The sequence below is a fragment of the Martes martes genome (assembly GCF_963455335.1).
Source record: "Martes martes genome assembly, chromosome: 3".
Classification (NCBI taxonomy): Eukaryota; Metazoa; Chordata; class Mammalia; order Carnivora; family Mustelidae; genus Martes; species Martes martes.
The window spans coordinates 56,283,509-56,297,775 of record NC_137890.1 but is presented as its reverse complement, the minus strand read 5'-3'; the positions used below and the strand labels follow the sequence as shown (position 1 = coordinate 56,297,775).

At 34.0% G+C, this 14,267-nt stretch overlaps 1 protein-coding gene across 5 annotated transcripts in view; it reads left to right on the top strand.

The window, feature by feature from the left end:
- ZC3H13 (zinc finger CCCH-type containing 13) overlaps positions 1-14,267 on the top strand; it is a 100,597-nt gene that overhangs the window by 42,121 nt on the left and 44,209 nt on the right. For all 5 annotated transcript variants that reach the window (XM_080798711.1, XM_080798713.1, XM_080798712.1 and 2 more), the window contains exon 8: positions 2,717-2,914. In XM_080798711.1, the coding sequence (XP_080654837.1) occupies positions 2,717-2,914 (198 nt within the window). The remainder of the gene's footprint in view (positions 1-2,716; positions 2,915-14,267) is intronic.

Here is a 14,267-nt window from a genome sequence, read left to right as displayed (position 1 = left end):
TTTAAAATAATTTTTTGATAGATAATGACTACTGTTTTTGTCTTTTAAGTGGAAAATATTTAGAAATTCAGGCATTTATCACTTACTGTTAGATACATTAAAAGTTTGAGTTATCTCATAAATATGTAAGGAGATATGTGGCTATGGTTCATAGCAGAAGACAAAGGTGAAAAATAGATTTGATCATACTTTAGTAATTTCTAACTTGCTATGTACCTAACCTTATCTGTGATAATAAGAAATAGGGATAAGGATTAAGAGCTAAATTTTCTGAATGCCCACGGAGTCCATTGATTTTATACTTTGATCTTTTTAAAATTTTACCAGCAGTTTTGAAGAAGATGCTCTCCATTACCTTTTAATAGCTAAGGAATCAGATTAGAGACCTCAAGGTTACAGGAAGTAAGTTCTAGCATATAGACTTAGGTCACCATTTATAAAGACTAATAGTGAAATGAGTAGCTGGTGAAAACTTACCAGATATATGAGGGCTGCTTCAAAACTCAGCACCAGACTGAACAGTGTTGGAGAACACAAAAACAAATTTAAATAATAAATTCATAATTTTAGTACAATTTGAGAGAAGGATTGCATTGAAGATGAGACCAGTTGACATGAAAATTAAAGCAATCTGTGAACAAGATATTTTGGAAGAAAAACAATTTTTTAAAAAACTGAAAATAGGGGCACCTGGGTGGCTGGTTCAGTGGGTTAAGCCTCCGCCTTCGGCTCAGGTCATGATCCCAGGGTCCTGGGATCGAGCCCTGCATTGGACTCTCTGCTCAGCAGGGAGCCTGCTCCTCCCTCTGTCTCTGCCTGCGTCTTTACCTACTTGTGTGTCAAATAAATAAATAAAATATTTAAAAAAAAACCAAAAAACTGAAAATGGGGCCCCTGGGTGACTCAGTCAGTTAAAGGGCTGCCTTTGGCTGAGGTCATGATCTCAAGGTCCTGGGATCGAGCCCCACATTGGGCTCCCTGCTCAATAGAGAGCCTGCTTCTCCCTATCCTTCTGCCTGCCACTCTGCCTACTTGTGCTCACTCGCTCTCAAATAAAAAAATAAAATCTTAAAAAAAAAAAAACAACTGAAAATAGTAGAATAATGAGATGGCTGAATTATTTGGAACACGTAGAATGAGTCCTGCTTAAAAGAATTACTGAATTTGAAGACATATTTAAGATTGGGAAACAAAAGGAGAGATAGAAATAATAAAGAAAAAATAAGACATGGATGAGAGATCCAGGAGATGTGGTAACTATAATAAAGCTAACCAGAGAGACTTGGGCCATTTGGAGAATTGATAAAATAAAAATTTTTTAAAATTTGAATTGAAAGACTTAAGGATTTGGGATTGAAATGGTTCTCTGAGTTCTGGAGAAGGCTAAAAAAAAAACCTTGGTGCATTTTTTTAATTTCCAAGGAAGAACGTCTTATAATCATCCCAGCTAAAAAACTGGGTGTAACATGCATGGGGAAAAAGAAATGGACTCTCTTTGTATTTTTCATCTGCAACACCGAATGTTATAAAATATTGTAGCAATATTTGTAGAGCTCTGAGGGGAAAGGATATTAACACCAAAGTGCTATTATATTCAGTCAAATGATGACAGATCTGAGGTAAGGACAGACAATTTTGGATATATAAGAAGTCAGAGTTACACCATTTGAATAAAATTATTTAAAGTGCCAAATTAAAGAGGAGATTCTATACCCAATAATCACTTCCAGGTAGGTTAAATGTGAAAGGTCAAATTCCCAAATTTTAGCGGGGATTGTTTTTGTAATCTTAGAGTTGAGAAGGATTTCTCAAATAAGACTTAGAAGATTTAAATGAATGTTTATTAACAGCGTTTAGGATTTGATTTATAGATGATGTAATTTTGTGTTCTTCATCATAAAACATGGAGTCCACCTAAAAAATTTACCAATCTGAAGCCATTTAAAGAAGTTACGGAGCATATCTATTTGATGAAATTTGATAGTCTATAAAAATAATTACCTACATCTGTTTTTTGTCATAGAAAAGATATCCATGCTGTGTTTAGTACAAAAACTTTTACAAAACATAATATAATTGGGGGAGGGAAAAGAGACATAGAAAAAGTGTGGGCATATATCGAAGATGTTAACAAGGGTTAGTCTTGAGTAGTGGAATTATACATGATTTTTATTTTTTTCATCTACTTTTCTATATAAGCTTATGAAAAATTCAGTTCATGCAGTTGTCTTGTTATTTCTATTTCTGAAAGAATCTCTTCCTACTCCACCTCTTTCTCAGAGACCTACCCTTTAAAATTATTAAAAGTAGCAAGTTAAATTAATTATTTGCTCATTTTTATGTGTTTTTTCTTGGATAGTGATTACTAATTAATAAGACAGTAAAAGGTGAGGAATGCTACCATTTTTTAAAATGTGCTTTATTGGGGCACCTGGGTGGCTCAGTGGGTTAAGCCTCTGCCTTCAGCTCAGGTCATGATCTTAGGGTCCTGGGATCAAGTCCCGCATCGGTCTCTCTGCTCAGCGGGGAGCCTGCCTGCCCGCCCCCCTCCGCCTGCCTCTCTGCCTATTTGTGATCTCTCTCTCTGTCAAATAAATAAATAAAATCTTAAAAAAAACCCCAAAACCTAAAATGTGCTTTATTAAAATGAAAAAAATACCCATTTGACCTTCCAAAAGTATTTGGACCTCTAATGATAGCTTTGTATTACCTTCAGGAATTCAAAAGGCAACCAGAGTAAAAAGAAAGGACCTCGAACTCCTAGTCCACCCCCTCCTATACAGGAAGATATTGTTCTGGGGAAAAAATACAAAGAAAAGTATAAAGTAAAAGACAGAATAGAAGAAAAACCAAGAGATGGAAAAGACAGAGGACGAGATTTTGAAAGACAAAGAGAAAAAAGAGACAAGCCAAGGTAAGTAGGATTGTATCTTTTTAACAATCTTATTTTTGTAGAATATAAAATACTTATTTTTCAGAAGCTTTTTTTCAGGTATTACTGTAGTAGATTTTTTAGTGTTTTAAAACTTTGTGTATGTGTTATTTAATAATTCCTATGTTGAGTTAGGGATAATTCAATAAGCATTACCTTAAACATCATAAAATAATGACATTTTTTATCTTAATCATTTTAAAGTGTACAGTTTAATAATATTAAGTATACTCACATTGTCGTGAAATAGATCTCCAGAGCTTTTTCATCTTGTGCATCTGAAATTCATCTGAATATGCATTAAACAACTCCCTTCCCATCCTCCCCCAGCTCCCCAGCCTTTAGTAACCACCATTCTACTTCCTGTTTCTATGAATTTGACTTCTTTAGATAGTCTTAGACTTCCACTCATATAAGTGGAACTATTTTGGTTTTTTGTGACTGGTTTATTTGTATTCTACTGTCTGTGTATTCATTCCCCTGGTGGACATATGGGTTACTTCCACCTCTTGGCTATTGCGAATAGTGCTGTGATAAGCATAGGTGTCTGAGTATCTCTTTAAGACCCTTCTTTTGATATTTTTCGATATATATTCAGAAGTGGAATTCCCGAATCATATGATAGTTATGATAGTTCTGTTTTTTACTTTTTGAGGAAATTTCATACTGTTTTCGTACCAGTTGCTTTGTTTTACAATCCCACCAGCAGTGTACAAGGGTTTCAGTTTCTCCATATCCTCACCAGTACTTGTTATTTTCTGTTTTTTTTGGACAGTAGCCATCCTAATAGGTGTGAGGTGTTATCTTACTATGGTTTTAATTTGGCGTTTCACTGATGATTGGTGATGTTGACCATCTTTTCATATGTTTTTTGGTCATTTGTGTATCATCTTTGGAATAATGTCTATTTAATTCTCTACTCAATTGATTTTTTGTTCTTGAGTTTTAGGAATCTATTACATATTCTGGATATTAACCCCAAATCAGATATGTGATTTGTATTTTCTCCCTTTTCATAGGTTGCCTTTTCATTCACTCTGTTGATAATGTCCTTGATGCACAAAAGGTTTTAAGTTTGTTGTGATACCATTTGTCTATCTTTGTTATTGTTGCCTGTACTTTTGGTGTCATTTCCAAAATATCATTGCCATCTCCAGTGTTGAAAAGATTTTCTCCTAAGAAGTTTTATAGTTTTAGATCTTACACTTAGGTTTTTAGACCCTTTGAAGTTAATTTTTGTACATGGTGTAAGATAAGGTTCCAACTTCATTTTTTTGCATGTAGATAACCAGTTTTCCCAGCACTGTTTTTAGAAAACACTGTCTTTTCCTCATTGAGTGGTCTTGGTACCCTTGTTGAATATCATTTGGCCATATGTGCAAGGATTTATTTCTAGACCTTCTATGGTACTCCAACTGGTCTGTCTTTATGCCAGTGCCACGCTGTTTTGATTACTTAGCTTTCTGATACCTTTTAAACTGAGGAAGTGTGAATTCTCTCATTTTGTTCTTCTATATGAAAATTATTTTGGCTTCTTAACATGTCCCTTGGAATTCTGATCAATTTTTGGATGAATTTTTATATTTTTACCAAAAATGCCATGGGATTTCAGTCACAATTATGTCAAACCTGTAGGTTGCTTTCAGTAATATGGACGTCTTAACAGTATTAAGTATTCTGATCCATGAGTGTGGAATGTATTTCCACTTATTTGTGCTTTCTTTAGTTTCTTCCAGTGATGTTTTGTAGTTTTCAGTGTACAACTTTTTGAACTCCTTGGTTAGATTTATTCTGAAGTGTTATATTCTTTTTTTATGCCACTGTAACCAGAATTGTTTTCATAATTTCTTTTTCAGATTGTTCATTGTTAGCATATAGAAACAACTGATTTTTGTATTTGATTTTGCTCATTATTGGTCGGTTCACATTTACTGTCTCTTAAATGAGTCAGTCTATGTAGGTTGTTTCATGTAGTCTATGTAGGTTGACTTGTTTCATGACCTGAAATGTAGTCTGTCCTGGAGAATATTCCACGTGCACTTGAGAAGGCTGCGTATTCTACTACGGTTGGGTGGAGTGTTCTTTATATGTCTATTAGGTCCAGTTGATCTTAGTCTTGTTCAAATCCTCTGTCTCTTTATTATTTTTTTGTCAGTTAATCAACATTAACTTTTTGGTATAAATGAAATTATATAAAAGCCAGCCAGTGAAAGAGTTGAGACCTTCTGAAAATCTGTTCATTTTAAAATTGTTTCAAAATCTAGAGTTAAGTCACTGCATTAACTAATTTAAATTCTATGTATTTTATTAAATTCTTTCTCATGGCCAGTTTTCCCTCTGTTCCAAAAATAGTACTTCTTAAAGATCTATTTTCAAAACTGACAAATTATAAATTCTTGATTTTTAAAATTCATTTATTTAGTGCTAGTTAAGAGCAAATTTAAAAAAAATTAACTTGAAGGTAATATTTCTGTGTTTCACAAGATTTATGAAATGCTTATAGATTTAATAGAGATGCTTTTCTCCGTTCATTTTTAAAAATTAGTTTTCAAATTTATCTTTTCATGAAATTAATCTTTAGTCAAGAAAAAATGTAAATCTCTTAGAAGGCTCTTGGCCTCTTTTCTTTGAAGTTACAGTGTATTGGAAAAGGCGCAAGACTTGAAGTTACACAGATAGAAACTTTTATCTTGGCTTTGTCAGTTGTATGATGTGAGACCGTGAATAAGTTCTTTGTTTTCCGTGAACCTCTATTTCTTTAACTGTAAAATATGCATGACTTAGGGTTGAGGTGAGGATCAAATGAGATAATGCTTTAAAAAATAAGCAGAGTACTTTAATGATAAATTACAGTGTAGTGATATTTAAAAATGTTCTTCTATTTGTGGGTTTTCAATTAAACTACATAGGTAATAGAATGTATCCATAAAGACATTTTTTTTCCTGATACTTTTGCAGTATCAGATTTAGAATCAGCTGTTAGTAATAAGGACTCATTGTGGAGGGCTTAAGTACATAAAGCAATAGTTCTCAAAGTTTGCTGCACCTTGGAATCTGCCTGAGAGTCTTCGAAAAGTACTAATACCTGATTTCAATCCCCAGATACTCTTATTTAATTAGTATGAGGAGCAGCCTTGGTATCCAGATTTTTAAAAGCCCATTTTGTGATTCTAATGTTCATCAAAGTTTAGGAACCGTACATTGAGATTTATTCTCTCATATATAAAGAAGCTCAGATGGAGGCAGTCCAGGACCTGTACACTGTTCATTCCACAGTCATTGGTGATCCAGGTGCTGTCTGTCTGTCTTGTGCATGCTTCCTTTTTTTTTTTTTTAAGATTTTTTTTTTTAAAGATTTTTATTTATTTATTTATTTGACAGAGAGAGGGAGAGAGATCACAAGTAGGCAGAGGCAGGCAGAGAGAGAGGAAGGAAGCAGGCTCCCCGCTGGGCAGAGAGCCCGATGCGGGGCTCGATCCCAGGACCCTGGGATCATGACCTGAGCCGAAGGCAGAGGCTTTAACCCACTGAGCCACCCAGGTGCCCCCATGCTTCCTTTCTCAGAGTTATCCCATGGTTTAATATGACTACTGATGACTTAAGACATTCCATCCATGTTCTAGGCAGCAGAAAAATTATGAAGGGAAGAAAGCTTTAATTTTCCTGGAAGTCCCAAACACTATTTTCTGTTACATCTATTGGCCAGAATTTAGTCACATGGCTACATCTAGCTATGAGGGTGTCTTAGAAATGTAGTCCTTTAAAAAAAAAAAAAAAGAAAGAAAGAAACATAATCCTTTAGCTGAGCATGTAATTGACCCAAATAAAATTGGGTTTACTAAAGAGCAAGGAGAGAATGAGTGTGAGGTAGCTCATTGCAGTCTCTACTACATTCTCATGATGCCATTTCTGTTCATGTTACTAAGTTACATGTTATTAGAATGAAAGCAGCGTTATCTGCCACTTTATCTGGAAAGCCGTGTGAACTGGTATTTATAATATTATTTAGGATAAATTACCTACCCAATAAGCACTCAACATAGCTTTATAATTAGAAGTTCAACAAAACTCAGTCTTTGTCCAAAAAATAGATTCTGATGATAAGCTTTTAGTCCTTTCTTTGTCTTGGTAAGAGATCATCTTGTCTTATTTAGATGAATCCATTTTTTTCTCTCTCCCTCTCTGGTGACTTGACTTGGAAGAACCAGAATGATTCTGTGAACCATTGCTAGGACCTAGGAGCATTGTGCCTTGTTGGAGCAATAACAGAACGGTTAAGTAGAGCACCAACAATTCTTGAACATATTTCCCTAAAATATAGTCTATATTCATTCTAGTGGGTATGTTTTTGAAAATGACATGTAAATCAGATATAAGTTATGTTAAATGATCTTGCTGATTTACATTTTAAGGAGTCTATTCTTTAACGGTTCCTGGTATTTTCATTTTGTTGTTTTGACCCAGAAATCTCTGAGAGTTGATTCTTAACATATGTCCCTGGATACTTCACCATTGAAATAGTTACATGTTTTGTATTATGAGGAATTGAGTATTATGTAGGTTGATTCTTCATTTTCCAGTGTTTTTCAGTGTTTCTTCCTAGCTATGTCCAAGCAACAAGGTATGCCTAGGACTTACCTGTTATTTAGTACATAGAAAAATCTGAACTTGATTTATTTTGTTTGTCTAAGAAAATGAAGCACCAGACCTAGGAGTACTGAAGAACTGCATGGATACCTGACTTGCACTAGAGTTCTGAAGCCATGTTTTACACAGTTGAAAAGGGGCATTTTGATTTAGGAGAAGTTAATTTAATTTCTAGGGGTTTTTTTTTTTTTTTTTTTGGATCTCTTATTTTAATATATCCCCATTACTTTGAAGGAGAACTTATTAATTCTAAAACCAAATACTGTAGTAAGAATCATCGTCATGCTTTCAGATTGGTGGGGTATGTAATTAAAGATTAGTGTCCAAATTCTTTTTGGAGAAAATTGCCTTTAAAATTAATTTAGATGTTCTTATGGGCTTCTTTAGAATATTTTGGTTATTAGGATGTGTTGTGCTAAGGTAAAAATATCCTAATTCATTTATTTTAGTTCTTTGGTATAGGGTATCCATGAACAAAAATGTTCTCAGAAACTTTGTTACTGTAGGTAGAAGTAATACAGTAATCACATGTATGGAAAATAATACTTCTCTGAATATGGATTTTTTTTTTCCAAGTAAAACTTATAAGGCCTACTGAATGTGTAGGAGGTTGCTTACATTTCTTAAGGATGGTTCCCTATGTGGTTATGTAAGAGTATGCATATGTGTAGGACAGATGATGCAACAAAACCATATGATCCTATTGCTTAAGTCCCTTTCCCTGTCTTCTCTATCTCAATTTCATAACTTTCTAGATCAGGGGCTCCTGACTGGATATCCATTGGTAGATTTCAGGGGATCTGTAAATTTCTTGATTTGTGGGTAAAATTTTGCCTGTGTGTGTTTTGGTGAGAGGGAAAGTACCCATTCCCTCTCAGAAAAAAATCATGATATTCCTCCCTTTGTCTGCCACTGATCTGGCATTGAGAATTTGAGTACCTCCCCCAAGTCTTTGTTGGCCACATCGGCTTTGTTAAGAATATACTCTGTTCCCAGAATATTTGTTGATTTAATCGCACTAAGTTCTGTCGTGTTTTGAAGTGAATCTGTCTTCCCATGGTAAACTTTACTGAGCTATTACTTATTTGTGCAACATTGATCAAAATCTGAATACCACTTGTTTATCTAAGAAAAAAAAGCCTTATGGATTTTATTACTCTACTTTTAGAAAATGTAGCAATTTCCCATTACATTTTTGTAAAGTAAACTTTTCATGATTTGTTCTGTACAGAAAATGGTAAAATCTTGATTACCTGGAACTCAACTAAATAATTTTTATTCTGTAATTTGTTTAGAAGAGGTGCGATTCACAGGAAAATTAAATTCAAATTAGGTATTTAGTCAGAAAATCACCTGTGAAAGGAATATTTTGTGTCAGTATTCCTAACCTGTTATGTTTAGATAATCCTGAAGCAGATATTTGTAGTGGTATTTCAGTGGACCTGTAATATCTTTTTCATTAGTGAAAATCTATATTCTGTAATGCTTTGTTGAATTAGGAAAGTAAACCAAATTACTGGTGTACTTTAAGAACAAAGATTTAAGCAAACACAAACTTTTTGGTTAGTAGTTAACCAGAGGAGTTAGCTAGCAATTGTGTAATGCTCATTCTCCTAGAGATTTGGTTAAATACGGTTTTACTGATGGAAGCTAATATGTTTTAATCAAAATGCTAGGATGCAGAATTTTGTGGTTAAATGAGAAGGTAATATTGAGTGCACAGCTAATCACTTTTTAAAAAACACTTCATTATAATTACCTGAGTATAGAAATCTACTTCTTTTTTTTTTTTTTTTTTTTTAGAAATCTACTTCTTAATAGTACAAATGCCTACATGATGAGTCTTACTAAGCTTTGAAAGACAGATGTAATCATTCAAAATTTGTTGGCTTTGACTTCAATTTAGCAGAATAAGCAAATCACCATCAAAGTGACAGTCTTATTTCCTTTCAGTGATTGCACACATTTATCAAAATAATTAAATCAGAATGTTTCAGACCTTTCCCAAGAAATATTATTTATTGGATTTATTCAGTGTTTACCATTCATGTATAAGTACCATGGTCTGGGTTGGCAAATCTCACCCTGTGGCCATGAGCCACAGGACAAGGAAGAAACCATTTGCGCACCAAGAATTTTTCTATAGACTGAATGATGGTTTCTTGAGTAATGTGTACTAATGTTGCTGGACTATATATAGAAGATAGAAAAATGTTACATTAACATTATTATTCTGGAACATTTCACACACATAAAACTACAATAGTATAATGATCCTTTTATATCCATCTTGTTTCCTTTATACCTCTATACACCTCCCTCCTCCAGTATTATTTTGGAGCAGATCCCAGACATCTCACTGTTTTACCCATACATATTTTAGCATATATCTCCAGGAGAGAAATACACTTAAAAACACATAATCACTACACCAGTCTCACACCTAAAAGGAAAAAAAGAGAGTAGTGTAACTTTAAAATGATAAATTTTAAAAGTATTGATGATTTTACTACCTTTTTAACATTTTCCTAATTAATGGGTAGTAACACAAATAATATAATGAAGGATATGCAAACTTTTTAGTAGTAAAATGGGACCTTTATGTTCAGGTTGGAAATTGCTTATCTGAGGCATTAATCTTTTTTTCTGCCTTTAATGAAGCCCTGTGTATAGACCTAAGAAGTGTTTTCATGTGAATGGTGATTTAGGCTAGGGATATAAAATTAAGGCACTTAAAGAAATCTGTAACATAGCTGAATATATTCTGTAATACACTAAATTTATGGTAGCCTTGTATTAAAGATGTGTTTTATTTATTTATTTATTTATTTATTTATTTATTTATTTATTTTAAAAGTAAGCTCTGTGGTCAACGTGGGGCTGGAACTCATGACCCTGAGATCAGGAGTCACATGCTGTACTAACTGAGCCATCCAGGTGCCCCCAAAATGAAAGAGTTTTATAAATATCAAAATAATTCAGTCACATTGGGGGGAAATAAGCAATTTCACAGTTAGTCTAACGGATCAAGTCTTGTGCTCTTTTTCATGGGTGTGATATTGGGAAAATTTGTTGAACTCACTAGAGAACCTCCTGTTTTGCAGCCAAATCTAGAATGGTTTTATGTCCCTAAAAATTGTACTTTTATCTTTTGTCCAACAGGCTTGGTGAAATTGGAGACTTGAAAGGAAAGTTGTTCTCAAGTAGTTTCAGAGAGGGTTTTCAGCAGCAGGAGGTGGTTGGGAAGTTTGATCTGTTCGCATAATTGCTGCAATCAGAAGTGTACACCATGGTAAATGGATACCAGAAATTCAACCCAGTAAAAGTGTGGGTCTGCCTTGTATATGGTGAGATTAATGAAAGACACCCAAATTTGCACTAGCAAAATCCATCCCAATCTGGCTGTGGTTTGGTGCCATCTGCTGGTAATTTTTTCACTAACAGGTAAATGATCTGCAACTGGATAGGATTTTCAGGACAGTGGCAAGGACTTCACGAATATTCCTTATTTGCTTACCCATTTTCTTGGCCTGAACTGAAGAGATGTTATGTCTAGGAAATCAGTCCAGAGCCTTGAGAACTGTTCGTCACTTCCCTCCTTCCCCAGACTGGATTTCTGCTGTTTCCTGGTATGGTCACTCGCCCGCACCCCCATCCCCTCCCAGGAGAAAGTAGTAACTTTAACTTGCTCCACCAGGTAGAGGATAGGAGCCAGTTGTCTTCATTCATGTTAGGCTGGTGTGTGTTGTTTCTGGATTTTATTTCATTTGGAATACTGACTCCCTTACTCCTAAAGCTTAAAAACAATCTTCTCATATGTGCTAGGGATACCATTTACTTGTCTCCTCTGATTTTCAATTACAGTGGTAAGTACAGTTTTTTTACCTCAGTAAGCCAAGTGATTGAGCAAATCTGTGTAAGACTCTTGAACCAGATTCTGAAAAATTCTCTTATTTATTGTAAATCTAGATTAGGATAATATTTAAGGATGTATTGATTTAAGGCTTATCTTAATAGTCTTCATTCTTAAATTGAGGCTTTTGAAATTACTTCATTTCTATATGTATGCAAAAATAAAATTGAGTCAAATTGTTAGTACTTGGATTAGATTTACTTGTATTATGTGGAAATGATTAGTTTGCTTATATCAAATTTTTTTACAAGTACCATTATATATTTATGAGGAGACATTTTTCAAAAGATTCCTACAGACAAAAGTATTCTGTTTTGGTAGATTGTTCACTTAGATCATTCCCCTTTCAGGGGAATTTCTTACTTGCTTCAGAGGGACAGCAAATTCTAGGTTTAAAAGGGATCATCACACAGAAGCATTTTCTTTCTCCATCTTACATACTTATTTAGATAGGTAAGATATTGCTAGATTTTTTTTTTATTGTATACTTGACACAACATTAATTTAGCTTGAGATGCACAACCTAGTGATTCAACTTCTCTATACATTATGCTGTGCTCACCAGTGTAGCTCCCATCTGTCACTACACTGCGCTATTACAGTATCACTGACTGTATTCCCCATGCTGTTACTTTTATCCCTGTGACTTAGTCATTCCATAACTGGAATTCTGTATCTCCCATTCCCCTGCACCAATTTTGCCCATCTCCCCCCACCCCACGCCTCTGAGAACCATCAGATGTTCTCTATATTTATGGGTTTGTTTCTGCTTTTTGTTTGTTTATTCTTTTTTTTTTCTTTTTTGATTCCACATATAAGTGATATTACATGGTATTCATATTTTTTCAGTCTGACTTATTTTACTTAGCATAATACCTTCTGGGTCCATCCATGTTGTTGCCAGTGGCAACATCTCATTCTTTTTATGGCTGAATACTATTTCATTGCATATATATGCCACATCTTCTTTATGTATTTATTGATGGACACTTCAGCTGCTTCCATATCTTGGCTTTTGTAAATAATGCTGTCATAGCCATAGGGGTGCCTATGTCTTTTCAGATTAGTGGGTGTTTTTTTTACTTTAGGTAGATACCCAGGAGTGGAATTACTGCATTATATGGTATTTCTATTTTTAATTTTTTGGGGGGAACCTCCATAGTGCTTTCCACAGTGACTATACCAGTACATTCCCATCAGCAGCACAAGGGTTCCTTTTTGTGCGCATCCTCACCAACACTTGTTTTATTTCCTTTTTTTTTTTTTATTCTGACCATTCTGACAGGTATAAGGTGACTGGTTTTGATTTGTATTTATCTGATGATTAGTGATGGTGAGCATCTTTTCGTGTGTCTTTTGGCCATCTGTGACCATCTTTGGAATGTCTCTTCAAGTTCTCTGTCCATTTTCAGCTGGATTACTTGTTTTGGAATTTTGTTTGTTTTTCTTTGGTTTTTTTGCTGTTGAGTTGTATAAGCTCTTTATATATGTTTAGATAATAACCCCTTATTAGATATATCATTTGCAAGTATCTTCTCCTATCCAGTAGATTGCCTTTTTGTTTTGTTGATGGTTTCCTTAGCTGTGCATAAAGCTTTTTGTATTGGTATAGTCCCAATAGCTTATTTTGCTTTTGTTTCGTTTGCCTGAGGAGATAGACTTAAGAAAATGTTGGTAAGGCCAATGTTAGAAAAATTATGGCCTTTGTTTTTTTCTAGGAGTTTTATGGTTTTAGTTCTTTAATCCATTTTGAGTTTATTTTTGTGTATGGTTGAAGGAAGTGGTCCAGTTTCATTCTTTTGCATGTGGCTGTACAGTTTTCCCAGCATCACTTATTGAAGAGGCTGTCTTTTTCCCAGTATATATTCTTGCCTCCTTTGTCATAGATTAGTTGAGCATATAATTGTGGGTTTATTTCTGGGCTGTTTCTTCTGTTCATTGATCACATGTCTATTTTTGTTCCAGGACCATACTGTTTTGATCATTATAACTTTGTAGTGTATCTTGAAATCTGGAATTGGGATACCTCCAGCTTTGTTTTGTTTGTTTGTTTGTTTTATTGCTTTGGCAATTCAGGGTCTTTTGGGGATCCATACAACTTTAGGGTTATGTGTTCTAGTTTAGTGAAAAATGCTATTGACATTTTGTTAGGGATTATTTTGAATCTGTAGATTACCATTTGAACAATATTAATTATTCCATGAGCATAGTTATGTCTTTCCATTTGTTTATGTTATCTTCAGTTTCTTTCTTCAGTGTTTTATGCTTTTCAGAGTACAGGTCTTTCAACTCCTTGGTTAAATTTATTTCTAGTTATTTTACTGTTTTTGGTGCAGTTTTAAGTGGCATTATTTTCTTAATTATTCTTTCTGCTATTTTGTTATTAGGGTATAAAAATGCAGTCCATTTCTCTGTAGTAATTTTATACCCTGCAACTTTGCTGAATCCATGTATTACTTCTGATACGTTTTTCACGGAGTCTTTACAGTTTTCTATGTGTAGTATCATGTTATCTACAAATAGTGACATTTTAATTTCTTCCTTATCAATTAAATGCCTTTAATTTCTTTTTTATTTTTAAATTTTAATTTACATTCAATTAACATATAATGTGTTATTGGTTTCAGAGGTATAGGTCTTTGATTCATCAGTCTTATATAATACCCAGTGCTCACTATATCTTTCTCTGATTGACTTATTTCACTTAGCATAATACTCTGTAGTTCCATCCATGTCATTGCAAATGGTAAGATTTCAATTTTTGATGGCTGAGTA